We start from the raw sequence: 24,738 nt of genomic DNA on the forward strand, positions 1-24,738 counted from the left end.
TTTTTGGCTTTTTGTTTTTTGAGACCAGAGTCTCGCTCTGTCGCCCAGGCTGGAGTGCAGTGGCATCATCTCTGCTCACTGCAGCCTCCGCCTCCCAGGTTCAAGCGATTCTTCTGCCTCAGCCTCCTGAGTAGCTAGGATTACAGGCATGCGCCACCACATGCAGCTAATTTTTGTATTTTTAGTAGAGACGGGGTTTCACCATGTTGGTCATGTTGGTCTCGAACTCCTGACCTCAGGTGATCCGTCCACCTAGGCCTCCCAAAGTGCTGGGATTACAGGCGTGAGCCACTGCAGCTGGCCCCTACGTCTTAATTAACCTCCAGACCACCTTGCCAAGTGATTTTACATACCCTTGGCTGAGCTCAGTCCACCTCCACTTTCCATCCCTGCACTAACTTTGCCCTTCTTTTTTGTTTGTTTGTTTGTTTTTTGTTTTTTGTTTTGAGACAGAGTCTCGCTCTGTCACCCTGGCTGGAGTAAAGTGGCACAATCTCAGCTCACTGAAACCTCCACCTCCTGGGTTCAAGAGTTCTCCTGCCTCAGCCTTCTGAGTAACTGGGATTACAGGCATGTGCCACCATGCCCAGCTGATTTTTTTATATTTTTAGTAGAGACAGGCTTTCACCATGTTGGTCAGGCTGGTCTTGAACTCCTGACCTCATGATCCACACATCTTGGCCTCCCAAAGTGCTGGGGTTACAGGCGTAAGCCACCGCGTCCGGCTCTAACTTTGCCTTTCTGAGCCTCTGTCTCCTCCTCTATAGATAGGGATTCATGAGGAATGCATGTAAGTGGTTACGTGGCAATCGCACATACCAGGTGCTCAACAGAAGGCAGCATGGTTATTATTGTTGCTTTTTTGAAAATTTGCTATAACTCCTGAAAGCCACATAGCACCCTTCTGTTCTCTCTCCTTCACAAAAACCTTTCAGGTATTTGCAAGCAGTGATTTTGTCTCTGCATTGGCCCACGCTTTCTCTTCTCGGGACTCAACAGCCCTTTCCCTTTAACTGTTCCTCGGATGACAGTTTCGAGTCTCCCCCCATCATGCTGCGGCTCATATACTTCTGATCATGTTTCACTTGTCTCCATGTCTCCCAAGGTGAGTGACCCAAGTGGCTGGGGTCTGACTGGCACAGACTAGAGCTGACAGACACCTCCCTCTAGGGTTTGGCCATCCTGCAATGGTAAATGTTGTGCTGGAGGGCATGGAGTGTTTAATAGTATCGCGGTGGCCTCTGCAATATGGGCTCTGTCATCCTCTCCCGTCTCAGCTTCCCTACCTCCCACCTATGGCCTCTCAGTTCTCTGTATGTGTCATGTACTTTCTGCAGCCTCCAGGCCCTTGCATGTACTGTTCCATCTGTCTGGAGCACACCTCTCCATTCCCAGGTTCCCTCACCACGCACATGTCATCTGGGCATCTGCTACTTGTTCACATCTCAGCCTAGACACCACTTCCTCCAGAAGCCCTCCCTAACTCTAAGGCCCGTTCCTTTGTGCCTCCAAAGTCCTCTAAACTCTTCTTACCCTCACTCTTGCCCCAGAGTTATAAACGTTTGGTAGCTTCACTGTTTCTCTCACTTCCAGATTAGTAATTTCTTGAGAGCAAGTCAGTGTCCTCTTCCTGCCATATCTATAGTGCCTAGCACAGAGTAGATGCTCAAGAAATACATGATGGATGGATGGATGGATGGATGGATGGATGGATGGATGGATGAATGAATGCCACTGCCAGCTCAGAAGGACTGCCCTCCGCTTCATCACCCAGGCCCAGCCCCCATGCCCAGTTCCCTCCTGGGTCATCACTGACCTTTTCCAGGGCCTCCTTCAACACAGGGAGTGGGTGGGCCAGGGGCACAGGCTCAGGGTGCCGGGGACACATCCTCACAGGGGCAGAGGTCTCCACTGGTCCCAGGGAACCTGGAGGGAACATCACATGGTGAGGAGGGGACAGACATCAGGATAGGAATCTAGGGGGAAAGTGGCAGCAAGGGCCAGAGCAGTGCCTCGAGGACAGCCCTCCCCAGCCGAGCCAAGCCAGGGGATATTAGGGTGCAGAGACCAGCCATAGCTCCTGAGAGGCCTATGGAGCAGCATGTGTCCTTGGGGAGGAGGCACAGCCCTGCAGGCCACAGCTCCTGGTTGGTGGACACTGTACTCCCCTCTCTCTTGCTTAACAAACTTCCCATCTCCCTGTGGTCAGTGGACTTAGACCATTCTGGCTGCGTGGGGCAGGCTCCGCCATGTCTGTGTGTCTGTCTGACTTGCCTTCATCCTGATTATGTGTTTGGATGGACTTCAAGCCCGCTTAGGACCCAGGCCTAAACCACAGCAACAACTTATTCTCTCACCAGAGCTAAGCATTGGGGCTTTGGGGGCCTGAGTCAGTTCTGCCTTTGTCCGGGTGTGTGACTTCCTCGGCATCTCAGGGGAGAAGGTGAGGTGCTGGCAGGACAGGATTCAGGCTGTGATATCATCACAGCAGCACCCAAGCCTTTTCCTCTAAGTCTGGATGGAGTGTGAAGGAGGATGAGCACCCTCCAGGACTATTAATACATCCTCCTCGTCTTCCGCTGCACCCTGAGACTCCATCCAAAACTGACACAAGGTCCCTGTGGTAGGTTTCATATGACCATAAATTCTATTTTTTTTTTTATTTTTTTTATTTTTATTTTTTTGAGACAGAGTCTCACCCTGTTGCCCATGCCAGAGTGCAGTGGTGCAATCTCAGCTCACTGCAACTTTTGCCTCCCGGGTTCAAGCGATTCTCCTGCCTCAGCCTCCCAAGTAGCTGGGACTACAGGCGTGCACCACTATGCCTGGTTCATTTTTGTATTTTTAGTAAAGCCAGGGTTTCACGATATTGGTCAGGCTGGTCTTGAACTCCTGACCTCAGATGATCCACCCGCCTTCGCCTCCCAAAGTGCTGAGATTACAGGCAGTGCTCAGCCATATGACCATAAATTCTGTCAGCTCCTTCCACCTTCGAAGCTGGCTGGCTTTGTGGCTGGCCAAAGGAATGAGGCCGAACAAATTGCGACCTGCCTAGGCTAGACCTTACGGGGCTTACTCCCTGCGAACACTGCCACCTTGTGGACGGATCTGGGATAGCGGCCTTGAGAGCGAGAGTCCATGCTGAGGGAGAGGTCCCTCCTCCACCCACCACCCCGCCGTCTCAGCTGACTTGCCCACTGCACCGGAAAGAGCCCAGGCTAGACCAGCAGCAGAGCTACCAGCCAGCCCACAGAATTATGGGAAATAATCACTTGCTTTGTCTGAAGCCAGTAGGCTTTGGGGTGATTTGTTACTTAGCAATAGATAACCGACACAGTCACAAACAGGAAAATGACAAACATTAGGGATTTCTCAACAACCCCATGACATGGGTTTCACAGAATAGGGTGGTCCCAGCTACAGCCTAGGCTTTGCTCAGCCTGGGACCCAGGTAGGGGCTGGTGTCGACAGTGGTAGTCCTCCCACTTTAATTGGGAAACAGGGGGCCTGGTAGGCATCACTAGCAGTGGTGGCTCCTTTATTGAGCCTTGACCCACCCAGGAAGGAGAGGCTCCAAGGCTTGGCAGCTGCTGCCCCTGAACACCTGTGAGTTGCTCCTATTGAGCATCTGCAGGAAGGTCTTGAAAGAGGGCTAGAGCCCGGAGATTCCATCATGGTGGCCAAAGGCAGAGGAAGGGAAACACCGTTTGCTCTTTTTTTGATGTCCTTGAATTTTACCCCCAAACTGGATGTCTTGAAGAACCCCAGTGGCATCAGGATCCTCATTTTATACACGAGGGCATCAAGGCACAGAGAGGATGCAAGACTGTCCCAAAGATGCACAGCTAGTAACAGCTGGACTCAGAATGGAGGCCAGAGCTTCTGAGTCTAAATCTTATAGTCCTCCCCTACACCCTAGAATCAGGGTGGCAGCTCGAAGCCCAGGAGGACCCAGGGGGGCTATGGGGAGGAACTCTAGGCTGTCTCTGCACTCACCAGTCTTCAGCCTGGGGAGGTGATACTGCCACAGGAAGCAGCCAGTCATGACCACTGAGAGCAGGCAGAAGAAGCTACAGATGGCTGGGAGGAGCCACTTCTTCTTCACTTTCAGCAAGCTGGGCCGCCAGCCAACCTGGGAAAGCAAGGACATAGGGTATAGTCCCCTTGGGGGTCAGTCAGAGGGAAGAGAGGGACCCTAACCTTGGCCCCTCCTAGGTCTCAGGTTAGCCAGACGTCACAAGAGCCCACAGCTTTGGATACATTTCACAGTTGTGAAACCAATGCCCTTCCCAGTGTGACTCTTTCAATAGTTCTGCCCTGCAAAAGCACCCACCCCTCTGCTTGCTGTACCTCGTTCCTCTGTGGACTTAGTGAAATACCGTAAGACCAGCTGAAATGCCACCTCCTCCAGGAAGATGTCCTCAGCTCTCCTGTATTAGTCTGTTCTCAGGCTGCTAATAAAGGCATACCCTTTATTAGCCTTTATATTTATAAAAGAAAGAGGTTTAATTGACTCATAGTTCAACATGGCTGTGGGGGGGCTCAGAAAACTTACAAGTATGGCATATATTTCATTCTTCTACTTATATAAAATGTCTAGATAGACAACCCATAGAAATGGAAAGTACATTACTGGCTGCCAGGGGATGGGGGGTAGCAAGGAATGAAGAGTCACTGCTAATGCCTTTGAGTTTTTTGGGGGGTGATGAAAATGTTCTAAAATTGATCATGGTGCTGACAGCACAATCTTGTAAATATGCTATAACCACTGAATTGTACACTTAACAATGGTGAATTTTATGTCATATGAATTATATCTCAATACAATTCCTTGAAAATAATAGTACCTACTTGTATTCAGTTGCAAGGATTAAATGAGTTAATAAATTAGAATAGTAGCTGGCACATGATAGCACTACATATGTGTTAGCTATTATCGAATGCCTCCTATGTGCTAGGCGCTGAGCCAGATATTGAGGATATACTGATGAACAGAAAGGAACTCTTCCCTGCCTTTAGGAGGTTTACAGTTTTAGGAGGAGATGGGTGTTAACCAAATATTTCATTAACTCCTCCTTGCCTACCTCCCTTTCTCAAAGGCACCTCTTCCACTTCTGTCCTACAAACGTGGTATTTGTCCCCCTTGCCGTCTCTATCCTCAGTACACACACAATCCCACGGTGGTGAATTACCAAATCGGAAATGAAAGGAGGCATCACTACAGCTCCTACAGAGAAATATTACGAACAACTTTATGCCAATCCATTTGACAGTTTAAATGTGGACAAATTCCCTGAAAGACTCAATCCCCAGGTGATCTCATGCACAAGGACACCAGTCACATGCTAATGGTTTCTGATTCTCTCCTGCCCAGCTCTCTCCCCTCTCCTTCAGACTCCCATTTCAACTGCCTGCAGAGCATTTCCACCTGGAAGTCCTCAAGTATCTGGAACTCAACATCCGGAGCAGAAAACTCACTTGTTTCACCCCCTCCTCCTTCTCTCGTATTTTCAACATCAGTTTGTGGCACCTGCCTCCACTTAGTCATGCTTCAGGTTCTGCCTGGGCCCCTCTATGTCCTTCAATCCCTACCTCTAGTCAGTCATCAAGCCCTCCTGGCCTGTTACAATTAGAAAATATTTCAAGGTTACTGAAAAATATACACTGGGCCCAGCGGCTCACTCCTATTATCCTAGCACTTTGGGAGGGCAAGATGGGAGGATCACTTGAGCCCAGGAGTGTGAGACCAGCCTGGGCAACATAGCAAGATCCTTTCTCTACAGAAAAATTAAACATTGGCTGGGTGAAGTGGCTCACACCTGTAATCTTAGCACTTTGAGAGGCCAGGATGGGTGGATCACTTGAGCCCAGGAGTTCAAGACCAGCCTGGGCAACATGGCAAAACCCTGCCTCTACAAAAAATAGAAAAATTAGCCAGGCGTAGTGGCATGTGCCTGTAATACCAGCTGCTCAAGAGGCTGAGGTGGGAGAATCACTTGAACCTGGGAAGTGGAGGTTGCTGTGAGCCAAGATCACACCATTGCACTCCAGCCTAGTGACAGAGCGAGACCTTGTCTCAAAATAAATAAATATAAAAATAAAAATTAGCTGAGTGTGGTAGTACATGCCTATGGTCCCAGCTACCCAGGAGTCTGAGGTGGGAGGATTGCTTGAGCCTGGGAGGTCGAGGCTACAGTGGGCTATGATTGCACCACTACATACCAGCCTGGACGACAGAGCAAGACCCTGTTCCTTGCTCTGTCTCTGTCTCTCTCTCTCTCTCTTTCTCCATATATATGTATACACACACACATACATACATATATATACACACACACGTATACATATATATAATGGTGCCATATATATATATAGAGAGAGAGAGAGAGACAGAGAGACAGAGAGAGAGAGAGACTTATAATGTAATGAATTCTTGGGCACTTAACACTCAACTTTGTTGAATCTTAACATTTTATCGTAGTTTTCTCATATACTTACATTTTTCAAATATACTATGTCATTACTTATTTACTTTGTCTGTTCAGTTTCCCCATCCCATAAGGATTGTTGTTTGTTTTGTTTACTGAGGTATTCCCAGTACCCAAAACAGTTCCTGGAACATAGCAGACCCTAATAAATATTTGTTAAATGAATGCTGGATGAAAATAAAACATTCTAGGTGGAGTTGAAGCCCTCTGTGTACCTTTCATGGATCTCAGTCCCTTCCTACTCTCCCCAAATGTAACACCCATGCTGATCTTGGTGTTTATCATAATTATGCACATGTTTATTCTTTTACTATTTCTTTATGTTTCCATAAACAGCATGTAGTATTGTTTTGCACATTTTTGAACATATATAAATGATTTCATACTGTATAATCCTCCCGCAACTTGCTTTTTATTCAATTACCTAACTACAGTTCTGGGTTATTCATTTGACTTCTGTGGAGTGTGCTGTTGTATAAACATACTGAGTAGTGTAGTAGTTAGAGCCTGGGGCCAGACTACCTTAAAAATGTGACTATTGGCCAGGCACGGTGGCTCATGCCTTTAATCCCAGCACTTTGGGAGGCCAAGGCGGGCGGATCACAAGGTCAAGAGATGGAGACCATCCTGGCCAATATGGTGACACCACCCTGTCTCTACTAAAAATACAAAAAAATTAGCTGGGCATGGTGGCATGCACCTGTAGCCCCAGCTACTTGGGAGGATGAGGCAGGAGAATTGCTTGAACCCAGGAGTTGGAGGTTACAGTGAACCGAAATTGTGCCACTGCACTCCAGCCTGGCAACAGAGCGAGACTCCATCTCAAAAAAAAAAAAAAAGTGACTATTTTACAGTCCAGTTGGGAATCCTGTGCTAAAAGTGAAATTTCTGGGTGGCAAGGTACAGCCATCTTCAACTTAGCCACATACTGTTCTGTTCCTCTCTAAAGCGGTCATTCTAATTTTTACTCGTCCCACCTTTAATTCTCATTGCTGTTAATATTTTTAATCTGCATCTTCTTGGCGGCTAATAACATTGAATACCTGTTCATGTGTTTATTGTACGTATTTGGGTTTGATTTTCTTCAGTTGGACTGTTCTCCTTTGCCTGGTCTTTTTCTATTCTTTTTTCTTTACTTATTAGAGTTCTTCATACACTCTTGTTTGTGGCTTGATTTTTCACTCTGTGTTGATAACTTTTGTGGAGAGGTAGAATAGTGTAGTGGTGAATCCATGGCCAGATTGCCTGATTTGCAATCTTAGCTCAGTCACTTACCACTGTGTGACCTTAAGAAAATAAGTTAACTTCTCTATGCTTCTGTTTCCTCACCCGTAAAATGGGGATGATAATAGTACCTAACTCATAAATTTGTAAGGATTACATGAGTTAATATATGAAAATAACATTCTCTGACACATCGTAAGCCCTATTAGCTATTGCAGTATTTTGGGATTGTTTTGAGACAGTCTCACTCTGTCACCCAGGCTGGAGTGCAGTGATGTGATCAGTTTTTGCATTTTTTGTAGAGACAGGGTCTCACTATGTTGCTTAGGCTGGTCTCAGACTCTTGGGCTCAAGCAATCCTCCCACCTTGACTTCCCAAAGTGCTGGGATTACAGGCATGAATCACTGTGCCTGGCCAACTATTACAATATTTTTGAATAGGAGGGCTTTTGGTTTTGGTTTTGGTTGTTGCCAAATTTACCAGTATTGTTTTTTTTGGTTTGCGTTGTGTATATAGTGCATGTGTGTGCTTAAGAAATCTTTCTTTACATGGACGTCAGAAATAGAGGTTTTTGTACTTTCACACACAAAAGAATTTTTGGTTGTAGAACAAAGTAGGGATCCAATTTTATTTTCCCATATGGATAATCAGTAGTCCGGTACTATTTATTAAATACACCAACCTGTCCCCCACTGACTCTTATGCCAACTCTGAAATATATCAACAGTCTGTACATACAGACATCTGCCTTCTGGGCTCTGTTCCAGGAGAGTCTCGCTGAGTTTATGTTCCATCCCTCCCTGTCCAACCCGGCACTCTCTTCCACAACAAAGATCGCTCACATGTTGAGCACAGTGTGCCAGGCTCTGTTCTACAGGAAACAATCTGGCAAGAGAGACTTTCTATGATCCGACTCCGACAAACTCCACGAGCCCATTCCCTGCCCCTCCCCTGGCCCCTGTGTCTTTATGCCCCCATCTACCTCCTGCATCATTGCCCCTCTCTGTACTTTTGCACCTGCCATTCCCTGGGGCTGTGGTTTCCTTTTATCCTTTTCCATCAGACAAACTGTGTTCTTCCCTTAACACCCATAGGCATCTGTGAAGCTTTCTCATTCTCCCCCAGACAGAGCTGCTCATGGTAACTGGCTACTACTGGCTTCTTTGTCTAGGTCCCTATGAGGTAAGGATTCTCTGCAGCACCAGCAGAGAATTCCCTCCTGGCTCTTATGCCTTGGACACCCGGTACCCCACCGGGCACTAGCAGGTTCGCAGGAAATTCTTTTGAACTTTACATGGTCCTGCAAGTTGAAAGACTTGGGTTCAAATCTTAGCTCCACCTCATGAGTCAGTTGTAACTCTGGACAAGTCTCTTCCCCTCTCTGAGCCTCTACTTCTCCAGGTGTTGAAGACAGTTGGGCTACTTGTAAATAATTTACTTTTATATCTGGAAATCTTGTGTGATTTCAAAAGTGTCTTTCAGCTGTAGAATCTGGGGTTCTCACTGAAATCATCTTTGGTCATAATATCCAAAGACTGGAAACAACCCAAATGCTCCTCAACTGGTGAGTAAACAGACAAACTATAGTAAATAGACATCTACACAAGGGAATACTACTCAGCAATGTAAAGGAACGAGCTATTGATACATGCAATAATGTGGATGAACCTCAAAGGCAAGATGCTAAGTGAAATAAGCCAGACTAAATGGCTACAGACTATAGAATACAACTTATAGAACATTCTGGAAAAGGCAAAATGATAGGAACAGAAAACAACTCAGTGGTTGCCTGGGGGTAGGGATGGGGTAGACTACAAAAGAGCAGAAGGGACTTTGGGGAGGTCATGGAACTGTGCTACATGTTTATTGTGGTGGTGGTTATGGTATTGTATACATTTACCAAAACTCATAGAACTCTGGGAGGCCGAGGCAGGAGGATCACTCGAGGCCAGGAGTTCAAGACCAGACTGGGCAACATAGCAAGACTCCGACTGTACAAAAAAATAGAAAAAAATTGCCAGGCATGCTGGCATGCACCTGTAGTCCCAGCTACTTGGAAGGCTGAGGTGTGAGGATTGCTTGAGCCCAGGAGTTAGAGGCTGTAGTGAGCTATGATCATGCCACTGCACTCCAGCCTGGGCAACAGAGGAAGACCCTGTCTCAAAAAAAAAAAAAAAAAAAAAACTTCATAGAACTGCACAGATTTTATTTCATGTAGATGATACCCCAATTTTTACAAAATAAAGCCTTTAAAGATTCCAAAAGCACTGGGATTCTCCACCTGTTGGAGGAGTAACCCCAGATACAAAGGAGTGAATGGAAGGCTCTCAGATATTGCTGCAGGATCACATGGAAGATACTCCCATCCTAGCATGAACACATAGCTGCAGGGGCAGTGAGGACCCCTTGGTGGGAAGGCAGCCTGCTATCCCCTAACTGGCACCTAAGGTGTGACCAGCAGATCCTTAGCTTATTTTTAGGTGAAGAATAAAATTCAGAGACATTAATTGACTTGCTGAGTCCACGGGCAGTGAATGGCAGAGCTGAGATTCAAGCTCTGTAAGATGCACCACTCCACTCCTCCTCAAAACGCAGCTGGGATCTCTGCATCCCCAATTTGTAGCCCTCCTCTGGGGCCCAGCCTCATCTCAAGTCTGTCTCCAATCTCAGGATTTATTCCAACAGACCCAAAGGTGGGTCAGTATTTAATCTCTAAGCTGCTTGCCAGCTGCTCACAGTTTGACTTGCAGTAGCCACTAGAAATCTCTCTCCTTTCCCTTCCCAGCTGGAAAATTGCTGTCAGCAGGGGAGGGCCCAGGAAGAACCAGGCTTTCCCAAACCCCAGCTATAACACGGCTCCGCCACCCCCCAACCCCTGCTCCTTCTCAGGTGTTCTGTGCCCCAGTCACCCTCACCTTCTTCCTCATGCTCACAGCCCACTCTGGGATGACTACTCTTTGTCCAGTCATTCATTCAGAAAACAATCCCTGAGGGCTTGCTGTGTGCTGGGCCACATCTGCCCCCACGGAGCCAGCAGGACGGTGGCATAATCAGACACAAGGGCCTGGGGCCGGGGAAGCAGGACTTGACTCTGGCTCTACCACTCATTCTGGACAAATGACCTCACCCTTTTGAGTCTCAGTTTTCTCATCTGCATAATGCAGATAACAATTCTTCCTACATCTTAGAGGGTTTAGTTGAGAATAAATAAGATAGTGCATGCAAAGCCCATAGAGAGCTGTTCACCAATTGGTAGCTAGAGGTGTAATAAAGGATTTCAGGGCTCACATATACAGATGAGCTCAGCCTAGGGGGAGGGAGGAGGAGGAGAGAGTCATTGAACAGGTAGTTGGGAATGAGCTTGGGTCACTCCAGACAGAGGCCTCTGGGGATGTACAAAAGGAAGAGGAGTTAGTTTCTGGTTTGTTTTGAGAATTCAGTGAGTTTATGTAAAACATTTGAAACTGTTCCTAAAACATTTGAAACAGTTCCTGGCCTGCAGGTACAAGCTCTAGAGATGATGATGATGACGATGACGATGACGATGATGATGATGATGAAGGTCATGTGGGGGGGATTTAGCCCAATATTTGAAGCCAGCAGGATGGTGGCATGGTCAGACATGTGTCAGAAGCTGACACATGGTGACGGCTTCTTGGGGCTGTGCCTCACCTCGGCCTTCATTCTCTCCAAGGCATGGAAGATTCTGGCTCTTTGAGGATTCGGCTCTACACCACAGGAGATCCTGTAAGCAGGAAACTGAGTCAGAGGAGTGAAGGCAAAAAGAGATCCTGAGTGGCTGGCAAAAAGAGGAGGGGAACAGAGAAAAGCTAGAAAACAAGGAGGGTAGCCGAGGATGCAGGGGACCAAAGTAACCCTCTCCTTCACATGTCTCCACTCCCAGGTGAGAGAAACAGCAGGCTCAGAAACCCCTGCCAGGTGACCCAGCATCCCCGTTTGTCCAGGACTGTCCTGATTTTAGCACCAAAAGTCCTGCATTCCCAGAAACCCCTCAGTCCCAGGTAAACGGGACCGTTGGTCACCCTGCGTGCCCCTGCATTGAATTCCAGCTCCGCTTCCCCCCACCGCCCGCCACCCCCTAAGCCTGCTCAGAACAATCTTGGTTAGGCCCTCAGGCTCTTGGCTACCACTTACCCTCTTCAGAAGGTGCCAGCAAGAACAGGGCAGTTCAGGCCCCAGCTTGGCCAACCAGTGCCTCTGTGAGTCCCCTGTGTTCCAGAGGACAGGAATGGCTTCCCAAGCTCTGAGGCACAGGCTTTACCAAGCTCTCCAGGGGCCGGCAGATGTGGCGCCTAATTTCCCCAGCGCTAATCCCTCAGAGTGCCTGCTGCCGTGGGGATTAGCTTCTGGGGTCCCCGAGCAGCGGGGAAGCGGGGGAGAGCTGTCAGGGAACATTGGGTAACACCGTGTGACCTGAGTGCTCCAGGCTGGTGAAGAAAGGAACGCTCTCTCCAAAATGAGTCTCTGCCAAACCCAGTGTGGACAAGGGATGTCAGGAGGCCACCAGGGTGACTTCCAGCTGGGAAGGGAAAGGAGAGAGATTTCCAGGCTTGGTCTGACCCCACACAAGCTCCTCAGGCACCTCTGAGGAACCCAGAGCTCCAAGGAACCAGTTTGAAGACCACTGAGGTCAGCCTAGTTGTGAAACATTCAGATAACCTGGGTACAAATATTAGTCTGTCACTGCCAGTGTGAGCCTGTGTGACCAGGGATCATAACCTCTTTGCCGCACATCTATAAAGTGGGGACAATAATACCACCTTGGTTAGTGTGCAGGTTAAATGGAATGTGCTCATGAAGCAGGCAGCCCAGAACCTGGCACCCAGTAAGTGCTCCATAAAGTTTGGCTTCTTATCATAGACTTGGCATTTTTTTATTTTTTTAAGACAAGGTCAGCTGGGCATGGTGGCTCATGCCTGTAATCCCAGCACTTTGGGAGGCCAAGGCAGGAGGATGGCCTGAACCTAGGCATTTGACACCAGCCTGGGCAATATAGTGAGATCTCGTCTCTAGAAAAAACTTAAAAATAGACAAGTGTGATGGCGTTGCCCTGTAGTCCCAGCTACTCTGCAGGTTGAAGCTGAAGCATTGCTTGAGCCTGGGAGGTGAAGGCTGCAGTGAGCCGAGATGAGATTATGTCAGTGCGCTCCATCCTGGATGACAGAGTGAGACTGTCAAAAAAAAAAGTCGTGCTCTGTCACCTAGGCTAGAGTGCAGTGGTGCAATCAAAACTCACTGCAGCTTCCAACTCCTGAGCTCAAGCAATCCTCCTGCCTCAGCCTCCTGAGTATCTGAGACTACAGGCAGGCACCACTATGCCCAGCTATTATTATTTTTTAATTGCTTTTGGTACAGATGGGGGTCTCCCTTTTTTGCCCAGCTAGTCTTAAACTCTTGGCCTCAAGCGATCCTCCCATCTCTGCCTCCCAAAGTGCTGGGATTATGGGTGTAAGCCAAAAATAAAATTCTAAGGCCCCCAACCATCTGAATGGACTTCCTTCTCAGCCAGGGCACTCTTAACGTAACCTGAAAGATCAAAAGACTGGTTTAAGCCTTGATGGGAAGTAAGGGTCAGATGTGACTCATCATACTTCTCCAGCATAACATCACATAACAATTAAAGAAATCAAAATAGTTTAACCCCAAATATATTCCCTTGTTATATCTCGAAATTGCCCTGCAAAGTTTGTCTGTCGTGGGAAAAATCTACATTCTATAGAGAATCCTCTTCCTTTTCCATTTCCAGACCCAAGAGATAATCAACACTCAGCAACCGTTTTAAGTCCCATAAGAAAACATTGTATAACCTATTCTCTCTGAAGCCTGCTAGCTATAAGCTTCCTCTGCACAATAAAACTTTGGTCTCCCCAATCTTTTAACCCAAACATTTCCTTTCTATCGATCTCAGTTCCTCAAACTCAACCAATTGTCAACTAGAACATTTTTAAGTTTACCTATAGCCTGGAAGTCCCCACATCGAGCTGTCCCACTTTTCTAAACCAAACCAATGTGCATCTTAAATGTATTTGATTGATGTCTCATGCCTCCCTAAAATGTATAAAATCAGCCAGGCGTGGTGGCTCACGTCTGTAATCCTAGCACTTTGGGAGGCAGAGGCGGGCAGACTGCCTGAGGTCAGGAGTTCAAGATCAGCCTGGGCAACATGGCAAAACCCCATCTCTACTAAAAATACAAAACATTACCTGGGCATGGTAGTGTGCGCCTGTAATCCCAGCTACTTGGGAGGCTGAGGCAGGAGAATCACTTGAACCCAAGAGGCAGAGGTTGCAGTGAGCTGAGGTCATGCCACTGCTCTCCAGCCTGGGCAACACAGCAAGACTGTTTAAATAAAAAAAAAAAGCTGTACCCCAACCACCTTGGGCACATAATCTCAGGACCTGCTGAGGGCTGTGTCATGGGCCATTGGTCACTCAAATTTAGCTAATATTTCTCTTCAAGTATTTTACAGAGTTTTGACTCTTTTGGTCACATAGGTGTGAGCCACCACTCCCAGCCATGACCTGACTTTCATGTCAAACTTCTACCTGGCCTCTGTGGCAGGTATCAGATCTCTCTCTGTGAACAATCTAGAAGATTTTCTATTGATTTTAGTTGATACAAAAGATAAAACATATATTCCTTCTCAACATTAGATGAGGTTGCACATTGGGATTACTTGGGGAGCTCTTAAAAACCCCTGGTGTCTGGGTCCCACTGCAGAGATCCCCGAGGCGCAGCTTGGATGCCTCAACCTTTGGAGGCTTCTTGGTGATTCCACTGTGTGGCCAAGGTTGAGAATCAGTGCCCCAGATCAGTGTGTGTCCCACTTACTTGTGTGTAGGAGCATCCTGGCGATTGTGTTACATGGTAGGTTCTGAGCCAGGGGGCCAGGGTGGGATCTGAGAGCCTACGTTTCTAACAAGCTCCTACATGATGCTGAGGCTGGTGTAAGGACCACACTTTGAGGAGCGAGGCTCCTCTGCAACTCACGGATCACACCAGTCTCCACCTCATTATTTCAACAGAGCCTTGAATTACTATCTCCTTCTACTGATGCTCAGGGTCGGGGATGGATGGTGGCAAACCTTCTAGATCTTCTTGTGTAACCCCCATAGCCAAAAATCTGAGTGATTTTGTCCAAACTCCACATTGTGTGGCTGGCAAAAGAGGCTCCAGAGGGAAAATGACTTACCAAGGTCACATAACAAGTTTACTGACAACAATTGACCTGGACCCTGGTCTTTTTCATTGCACTTGGCTGCTTCCTTAATCTTTTCTGCGGCTCAGAGCTGGCAGCCCACCTCTTGGACACAGACTGCCTGTTGACAATGTACCACGTATGGTCCTTAGAGCCCCCTGTGCTATGTCCTCTGGTCTCCACAATCTCGGGAGGCAGCTTCTATTCTGTCTCCATTTCACATCCAAGGAAACTGATACTCCGGAAAGGGAAGTCCCCAGAAAGTGGCAGGGCTGGGATTGGACCCAGGAGTCCTGTCGTTCCTAGATACTGACAAGACTCCTCGGTTGCTGCGAGGATTAAATGGAATGTGCTCATGAAGCAGGCAGCCCAGAGAGAGCCTGGCACCTAGTAAGGGCCCCATAAAGTTCAGCTTCCTACTATGACTTGAGTTTGTTTTGTTTTGTTGTTTTGTTTTGTTTTTTGAGACAAGGTCTCACTAACACTACCTAATATTAATCAGTCTACGGGCAAGGACTGTGTCTTATTCAGGTTTATGTCCCCAGACCTAGCACTCCTGGGTTCTGCAGCCCTCGCCCCCAGGACACCACCCCCTCTCTGAGAACTCCTCCCTTGCTCCTAGCCCAGTTCTGAAGGCAGCCATTTTTCACTGCAGAGTCCAGCCCTGCCCCTCCCGAATTTAACTAGACGGGAACCCACAGCATGTCATACAGCACAGTGGCCCCAGGATGGCAGTAGATGCCCATGTGTAAGATCTCTGGCCCAGCCTGCGCCTCCTTTAAAGGGTAATTTACTTGCATGTGTCTCTTCCTCCAGGCCCTTGTCCAGGGGCTTTCCATCCACGAACCAAGATATTCCCCACAGTATCCCCATAGGGAGGAATTATTCATCATCGTTTACACACGAAAGATCACGTTCATCCTTTGCCCTTCATGGCTGCCTCCTACTCTTTGGGGAAAAATCAAAAACCTTACCTGCGTGGTCTAAACCTATCCAGTAGATGTCCCTGTGAGTCAGGCTGCAAGAGTTCAAATTCCAGCTTCCCCACTTACTATCGGTGTGGCTTTGGTTGGATTTCTTGGCTTCTTTTGGACCTCAATGTGCTCATCCATAAAATGGGGTAATGAAGTAGAACCCACCTCCTTGCGGGAGGAGTGAGGATTGCATGAAATAATACACCCAAAATGTACAATCCAGCAGCAAGTGCTCAGCAAATGTTAGTCACTCTTATTACCATGAGTCTCATTGGCCTCTCCTCCAGGGAGAAAGTCGGGACCTTTAAGAAAGAAGAATGTGGGCCAGGCACAATGGCTCATGCCTGTAATCCCAGCACTTTGGGAGGCCAAGGCAGGCGGATCACTGGAGATCAGGAGTTTGAGACCAGCCTGGCCAATATGGCGAAATCCTGTCTCTACTAAAAATACAAAAATTAGCCAGGCATGGTGGTGGGCACTTGTAGTCCCAGCTACTTGGGAGGCTAAGGCTGGAAAATCACGAACCCAGGAGGCAGAGGTTGCAGTGAGCCGAGATCACGTCATTGCACTTCAGGCTGGGTAACAGCAACATTCTGCTGAAAGAAAGAGAGAGAGAAGGAAGGAAGGAAGGAAGGAAGGAAGGAAGGAAGGAAGGAAGGAAGGAAGGAGCAAGCTGAAAAAATATCAAATCAAAGGACAAATTAAACTTTAAAAAGGGTCAGGCATGGTGGCTCACGCCTGCAATCCCAGCACTTTGGGAGGCCAAGGTGGGTGGATCACAAGGTCAGGAGATGGAGACCATCCTGGCTAACACAGTGAAACCCCGTCTCTACTAAAAATATAAAAAATTAGCTGCGTGTGGTGGCACACGCCTGTAGTCCCAGCTACTCAGGAGGCTGAGGCAGGAGAATCGCTTGAACCCAGGAGGTGGAGGTTGCAGTGAGCCAAGATTGCGCCACTGCACTCCAGCCTGGGTGACAGAGTGAGATTCCATCTCAAAAAAAAACAAAAAAAAACAAAAACAAAAACTTTACAAAGGAGAATGTTCCTCCTAAAGGATATATGAAGATACTTAGCATTTTCAGCAATCAGGCTTTGATTGATTCAATGATTGATCCATTCATTCACTCGCTTACTCACTGAGTCACGAGTCATGCAACAAATGTTTACTGAAGATCTGTCATTGACTGGATCTTACTCTTGGGTGTGGGGCAAAGCAGATATAGTAACAGATATTCATTGTCAATGCATTTTTATTGAGCACCTACTCAGTGCTAGGCACTGTTCTAGGTGCTTCAGATATATCAGTGAGCAACACAAAGGTCCCTGACCTGGTAGAGCCCACCTTCTAGCAGAGGCAACAGGACAAATAAGTTAAATGCTGCATTACAAAGTGATACATGGCCAGGTACAGTGGCTCACGCCTGTAATCTCAGCACTTTGGGAGGCTGAAGCAGGTGGATCGCTTGAGGCCAGGAGCTCCAGACCAGCCTAGGCAACATAGGGGAGACTCTGTCTCTATACAACATTTTTTTAAAAAAACAAAATTAACTAGGCATGGTGGCACTTGCCTGTAGTCCCAGCTACTCAAGGAAGCTAATGAGCGAGTATCACTTCAGCCTGGGAGGTCGAGGCTGCAGTGAACCACGAGCACGCCACTGCAATCCAGCCAGGGTGGCAGAAGAAACCCTGCTTCCAAAAATAAAAATAAATTAAAAAATAAAAGAAAACAATATATGCCATGGTAAAATAAATAGAACTGGATAAGAGGGGTAGATCAGAGTATTACATTGGGTGGTCAGAATGGGCCTCATTGAGAAAGAAGCATTTAGCAAATCACCCAAGGGAAGTAGGAGAGTTAGCTATATGGACAACAGAGGAATAGTGTTCATGGTAGAGAGAACAGCCAGTGCTCAGGCCTTAGGGTGGAATGTGCCTGGTGTGTTAAAAGAATATCAAGGAAGTCAGTGGCTGGAGCAGACTAAGCGACGGGCAAAGTAGTAGGTGAGGTAGGGAAGTCAGAAGTCAGGATGGTCACGTAGAACCTTCTAGGCCACAGGAAGAACTTTGGCTCCCCTCTGAGTGAGGTGGGAGCCTTTGCAGAGTTTGAAAGCAGAGGAGTAGCGTGATCTGATTCACATTTTTTTTAAGGCAGGGTCTCACTCTGTTGCCCAGGCTGGAGTGTAGTGGTATGATCATAGCTCACTGCAGCCTCAAACACCTGGGTTCAAGGGATCCTCCCACCTCAGCCTCCCAAAACACTGGGATTACAGGCCATGACTCATATTTTTATTTATTTTGTTTCCTTTTTTTTTTTTTGAGACAGGATCTTGCGTTGTCATCCAGGCTGGAATGCAGTGGCGCAATCACAGCTCACTGCAGCTTCAACCTCCTGGGCTCAAGTGATCCTCCCACCTCAGCCTTCTGGGTAGCTGAGACTACTGGTGTGCACCACTTTGCCTGGCTAATTTTTTGATTATTTGTAGAGATGGAGTCTTGCTATGTTGCCCAGTCTGGTCTCAAACTCCTGGACTCAAGCCATTGTCCCCCCTTGGCCTCCCAAAGTGCTGGGATTACAGGCATGAGCCACCATGCCCAGTTGATTCTTTTTATTTTATCGTTATTATTTTTCTTTTTTATCTTTTTTTTTTTTTTTGAGATGGAGTCTTGCTGTGTCACCCAGGCTGCTGGAGTGCAGTGGCCTAATCTTGGCTCACTGCAAGCTCTGCCTCCTGGGTTTACGCCATTCTCCTGCCTCAGCCTCCCGAGTAGTGGGATTACAGGCACACACCACCTCGCCCGGCTAGTTTTTTGTATTTTTTAGTAGAGACGGGGTTTCACCGTGTTAGCCAGGATAGTCTCGATCTCCTGACCTCGTGATCCGCCCGTCTCGGCCTCCCACAGTGCTGGGATTACAGCCTTGAGCCACCGCGCCCGGCCTAATTATTAAAATAAAATAAAGGTGCACTCTGGCTTCAGTGCTGATAACTGACTAGAGGGCAAAAGTGGGAGTGGGGAGGCCAGTTGAGACTGCCACTCTTGTTCAGGCAAGGTATGGTGGTGGCTTGGACCTCAGCAGAGACAGTGGGAAAGTGTCAGATTCTGGATATACAGTTGTCCCTCTGTCTCCATGGGGACTGGTTTCAGGACCCCTCCACAGATGCTTAAGCCCTGATGTAAAATGACATAATATTTGCATATCACTGACACACATCCTCCTGTATACTTTAAATTATCTCTAGATTACTTATAACACCTAACACAATGTAAATGCTATATACTTAATGGTTATACTGTATTATTCAGGGAATAACGATGAGAAAAAAAAGTCTGGGCCAGGTGCACAGTGGCTCATGCCTATAATCCCAGGACTTTGGGAGGCTGAGGCAGGTGGAGGTCAGGAGTTCAAGACCAGCCTGGCCAACATGGCGAAATCCCATCTCTACCGAAAATACAAAAATTAGCCAGGTGTGGTGGCAGGTGCTTGTAATCTCAGCTACTTGGGAGGCTAAGGCAGGAGAATCACTTGAACTCGGGAGGCAGAGGTTGCAGTGAGCCAAGATCAGGCCATGGCACTCTGGCCTGGGTGACAGAGCAAGACTCCGTCTCAAAAAAAAAAAAAGAAAGAAAGAAAATCATTGGCACTTAGATGATATGTAAAACCATCACCAAGGTAGTGAGATGGAGAAAAGAAGGGATCTGAGGACAGAGCTCTAAGGTGCAAGAGATCTGGGCATTGAGTGAAGGCAGATACCACAAAGTCATTGAGTGTGGGCTCAGAAAAGCCTTTACTGGAGAAACGCACATTCAGTGGAAGCCGAATGAGGCATTGAGTTGTTCAACCGCTCATCATCGTTCGGAGAGAGGGGCAGGGAACCAGGGCACAGCGAGAAACACCATGGAGTGTGTTCCAGAAGGAGAACCCCACCTTGCTACTCTAGTTTTTGTATAGGTAAATGTGAGGTTAGTCTTGTAAGTAAAGAAAAACAGGTCCGAACTTAGACTCCGGGGAAATTGCTTGCAGTGCTGAGGACACCTGGAGCCCCTGCGGGATGTAGAAGCCAGGTAGAGTCAATTCTGCTTTTGGGAAAGACGCCCTCTCTGGAATCCATCTGCTATCTGTTTACTAGGAGCCTGGAGTGAGCCCCCAGGGGCTTCCAATACAGAGCAACTTGGTTTTCCAAGGTTTATCCCCTTACCTACAGGCTCATCAAACATAAGCATGCCCAACAGGAGTAGAAATCAACTGGGCTTATAATGGGATTTACAATGGTTGTTGGCAATGCTGAAGGAGACACTGCAGAAGGAGGGAGACCTGGAGTCATAGTACAAAGCCCACCATGGAGGCCTGAGCCACCTGACATGGAGACCATGTGAAGTCTGAGGAAAGAGCCCAAGGCTCAGACAGAGGAGTAGCCTGGAGCCATGAGGCATGTTCCCATGGTAGCTTTGGGCTTCTGGACTTGGCCAAAGGTATTCATCGAGAAACAGCAGAGGATATTGTCCAATGCAGCTAGCTACTCTCCTGGCTGGCCAAAAAGAGTGCAAAGCTGTGTGGTTATCCAGCATGACCTGAGTTCATGATAACTTCGCCAGTGAGAACCCTGGCTGTCCCTGTGGCAATTCCCTTCAGGATATCTGAGCCCATGTGGATTGTAGATTCTACCTATTATGGGAGGAAAATCTGCGTAAAATGGTGAAATCTATGTACTGAATACCCAGGCATGTCTTGTCAAAAGCACCAGAGGCTGGGACTGGGAACATTGCTGTGCCCACAGGTCTTGGGTTATCATGAGGGCTCATATGCAGGTAGTATTCTTTCCAAAGAGAAAGCAAGGAAGGACATATATCCAGAGTACAAATCAAGTCCTGGGGGATACATAGGACTGCTCAATATTCTGCCAGTTCACCTCCACACCTTCCATGCAGGGGATGGGAATATGGTTGTGCCATTTACAGCTGTGGCCTGATTTCTCCCAACTGAATCCCCCTGTGAACCAAAAATATCTGAGACAAGTCTCAATCACTTTAGAAAGTTTATTTTGCCAAGGTTAAGGACGCACCCACGACACAGCCTCAGGAGGTCCTGAAAACATGTGCCCAAGGTGGTCGGGGCACAGCTTGGTTGTATACATTTTAGGGAGACATGAGATATTAATCGATTATGTAAGATGTAAGTTGGTTCAGTCCAGAAAGACAGGACAACTCGAAGCAGGGAGGGGGCTTCCAGGTCATAGGTAGATAAGAGACAAACAATTGCATTCTTTTGAGTTTCTGATTAGACTTTCACTGAATATACAATTACTCTGAGAGGAGCATAGAGATACAGTCACTTATGCCTTAGTCTGGCTTAGTTAAACAATAAGGCAAAGGAAGCAATCAGATATGCATTTGTCTAATGTGAGCAGAGGGATGACTTTGAGTTCTCTCTGTACTTTATTCACAAGGAATTTCCTTGTGGGCAAATTGTGAAGGAGGTATGCAGTTTTCTTTTTTTGCTGTTTGTTTGTTTGTTTTTTGAGATGGAGTCTCCCTCTGTTGCCCAGGCTGGAGTGCACTGGCACGACCTTGACTCACTGCAACCTTCACATACCAAGTTCAAGCAATTCTCCCTGCCTTAGCCTCCCAAGTAGCTGGGATTACAGGCGCCCGCCACCACGTCTGGCTAATTTTTGTATTTTTAATAGAGATGGGGTTTCACCATGTTGGCCAGGCTGATCGCTCACTCCTGACCTCAGGTGATCTGCCTGCCTCAGCCTCCCAAAGTGCTGGGATTACAGGTGTGAGCTACCGTGCCTGGCCATGTGTAGCTTTTTAATCTTTGTAGGAATAGAATGGGAGGTGGGTTTGCCTAACAGTTCCCAGCTTGACTTTTTCCTTTGGCGTAGTGGTTTTCGGATCCCAAGATTTATTTTCCTTTCACACTCTAAAGCACAGCAGTTTGTAGCAATGGCCAGCTAGGAGCCATTCCCCTGCCATGGTGAGAGAGTGAGACACGAACAAGGTCTCCCATAGCTGGGTATGGAGGACGGGGTAGTGGTGGTGATATATTCAATAATGTAGGTTTGTGGAATGGAGCCTGGCCTAGGCAGCTACTAGAGGCTGTTGAAGCTTTTCCTGTCCGAACCTGAAAGAGCAGGTGAGAGGTTATTTACTCTTCAACGCTGATCTGTTTCCTGATATTGCTTGCGTATGTTCTTGCTACATCAGCTGAGGCCTGTCATGTCCCCAGAATCAGCCAAATGATCTGTACTTTTTCTTAGAGCACTGACCTCACGGGAACCCAGCAGTCGCTATTCTGCTCTCAAAGGCAATCTCTTGAGACTGAGGATGGTGGCTGCAGAGCAGAAGGAACCTGTTGCACAGGCATAGTGACCACAGCAATGTTCTCCATTTGCAGAGGACATGGATGGTAGGAACACTGCCCTCCTCTAGGTAAAGACAGTGTCAGAGTTGCGTGCCTGCTGTGTATGTCCATCAAGTTCCCTTCAAAAAAGGAAAAAAAAAAAAAAAAAAAACAGACCCAAAGTCATGTCCACCAAGTTAGCCTCAGCTAGAGCAATGTGAACTTACCAACCAATGGTCAAAGCTAATGCTCAAAAAAGAAGGGGCAATTAGGGACAGAGGTTCTGGGATCCTGGCACACTGAGTAGACTCTTCCCCCTCCCATGTGCCTGCAAGGAATGATGAAGCAGTGGCTGATATAGCTGCTCCCTTAACCAGCCACACTAAAGCTTGATTTTACCCGCTACCTGCAAGTGGAAAGGAGAATTCCATGTTGAAATGTAATTCAGGGCCCACAGCTGTAAACAGCATTCTATTGTCCGGTTGTGTCATACCAGGGAACTCTAACACATGACAAAGATAATCATCACAGGCTTAAGAGTTTGGATGCTATCGGCCGGGCGCGGTGGCTCACGCCTGTAATCCCAGCACTTCGGGAGGCCGAGGCGGCTGGATCACAGGGTCAGGGGTTCGAGACCAGCCTGGCCAACATGGTGAAACCTCGTCTGCACTAAAAATACAAAAATTAGCTGGGTGTGGTGGCGCATGCCTGTAATCCCAGCTACTCAGGAGGCTGAGGCAGGAGAATCGCTTGAAACCAGAAGATGGAGGTTGTAGTGAGCCAAGATTGAGCCATTGCACTCCAGCCTGGGCAACAAGAGTGACACTCGATCTCAAAAAAAAAAAGATTTTGGATGCTATCTGCTTGTTGGAAAAGAACAGCCACCTATATATCTATAGTGACGCCATGGTAATCAGAATCTGTTGTAACCAACTATCAATTTAGAATTGGTCAGATAACAAGTTATTATGCCTAGTTCACTTTGAGCCACAGGCCAATGTTGCTGGCAAGTAATGCATTCTCCACGAGCACCAGCGTCTTCTTCGTAGGTCAAATGAACCCTCATTGGGCCACCTCAGACCTCCATGGGGATTTGGCTATTATAGCAGATCCAAGCATGGATCTAGTGCACCAAAGGGGATGTGATGCCCCATCATCTTGATGAGCGTTTTCATTCCAGATGCTGTCTTCCAGATGCAGTGCCTTATTGTGGTTTGTGTGTATGTCACCTGCAGATTAAGTTTGTGACTGAATTGCTGTATTTGTTTCCATGGCAGGGATTACCATATAAATAACTGGGGTCTGTCCTGTCCCCGGGGATCAGTCAATGATCTGTAAAGGAAACCTGAAAGAAGACAGTCATGTAGAGGGAGGCTCCCTGGGACCCAGCCAGCCCAAAACTTGCCTAAGGTGAATCCATAGGAGGAAGCTGGGAGAGTAACCACTTCAACCTCCTCCTTCCCTCCAATCGTTTTCTAGAGATCCCCTGTTGGCCAAACCCATCTGGAAGCCACAGTGCAAGGGAGCACAATGACGTTAATTTATACAGATTGGCCCACTGGCAGGAGAAGCAGGGGAGGGATGGAGAGTGGACCTGGAACAGGAAGAAGAAAAAAGACACACGAGAGAAGGGTGTGACTCAAAATAGGAAGGTGAAGGGAGTCCTCGCTAAGAAGAAGTTATTCGAGCAAAGATCTGAAGGAGTGCAATAACCCGTCTGCTATGGCCCGAATGTGTCACCCAAAATTAGTGTGTTGGAAACTTAATCCTCAGTGCAAAAGTTATACAACACAGAAATACATAGCCTTCTGGGAGGTGGTTAGGTCATGAGGGCTCTGCCCTCAAGAATGGATTAATACCATCATGAAAGGGCTTGACAGAGGGAGTTGGTTCCCTTTTGCCCTTCCACCTTCTGCAGTGTGAAGACATAGCATTCCTTCCTTCCAGAGGACACAGAGTTCAAGGCGCCATCTTGAAAGCAGACACTGGACCCTCACTAGACATTGAATCTGTGGTGCCTTGTTTTTGGACTTCCCAGCCTTCAGAACTGTGAGATATACACTTCTGTTCTTATAAATTACCCAGTCTATCAAGGATTGCTTAAGTCCAGGAGTTTGAGGTCAGCCTGGGCAACATAGCAAGACCCCATCTCAAGAAAAAATATTACCCAATCTGTGGTATTTTGCTATAGCAGCATAAAATGGACTACATCAGAAACTGGTAGCAGAGGAGTGCAGTGTTGCTGTAATAAATACCTAAAAATATAGAAGTGGCTTTGGAACTGGGTCATGGGTAGAGGTTGAAACAGTTTTTTTGTTGCTGGTTTTTTTGTTTTTGTTTTTGTTTTGAGATGGAGTCTCACTTTGTCACCCAGGCTGGAGTGCAATGGCACAATCTCGGTTCACTGCAACCTCAGCCTCCTGGGTTCAAGGGATTCTCTCACCTCAGCCTCCCAAGTAGCTGGGATTACAGGCGTACGCCCGGCT

At 47.5% G+C, this 24,738-nt stretch overlaps 1 protein-coding gene across 1 annotated transcript in view; it reads right to left on the bottom strand.

The window, feature by feature from the left end:
* The window catches only part of LACTBL1 (lactamase, beta-like 1), a 20,739-nt gene extending 9,402 nt beyond the window's left edge, over positions 1-11,337 (bottom strand). The window contains exons 1-3 of the mRNA XM_011945610.1: positions 11,200-11,337; positions 3,997-4,132; positions 1,817-1,926 (exon numbers count right to left, since the gene is read on the bottom strand). Coding sequence (XP_011801000.1) covers positions 1,817-1,926; positions 3,997-4,132; positions 11,200-11,337 — 384 coding nt within the window. The remainder of the gene's footprint in view (positions 1-1,816; positions 1,927-3,996; positions 4,133-11,199) is intronic.
* Between the last annotated feature and the right edge of the window lie 13,401 nt (positions 11,338-24,738).

Source organism: Colobus angolensis, unplaced genomic scaffold, assembly GCF_000951035.1.
Source record: "Colobus angolensis palliatus isolate OR3802 unplaced genomic scaffold, Cang.pa_1.0 Scaffold240, whole genome shotgun sequence".
NCBI classification, from domain to species: Eukaryota; Metazoa; Chordata; class Mammalia; order Primates; family Cercopithecidae; genus Colobus; species Colobus angolensis.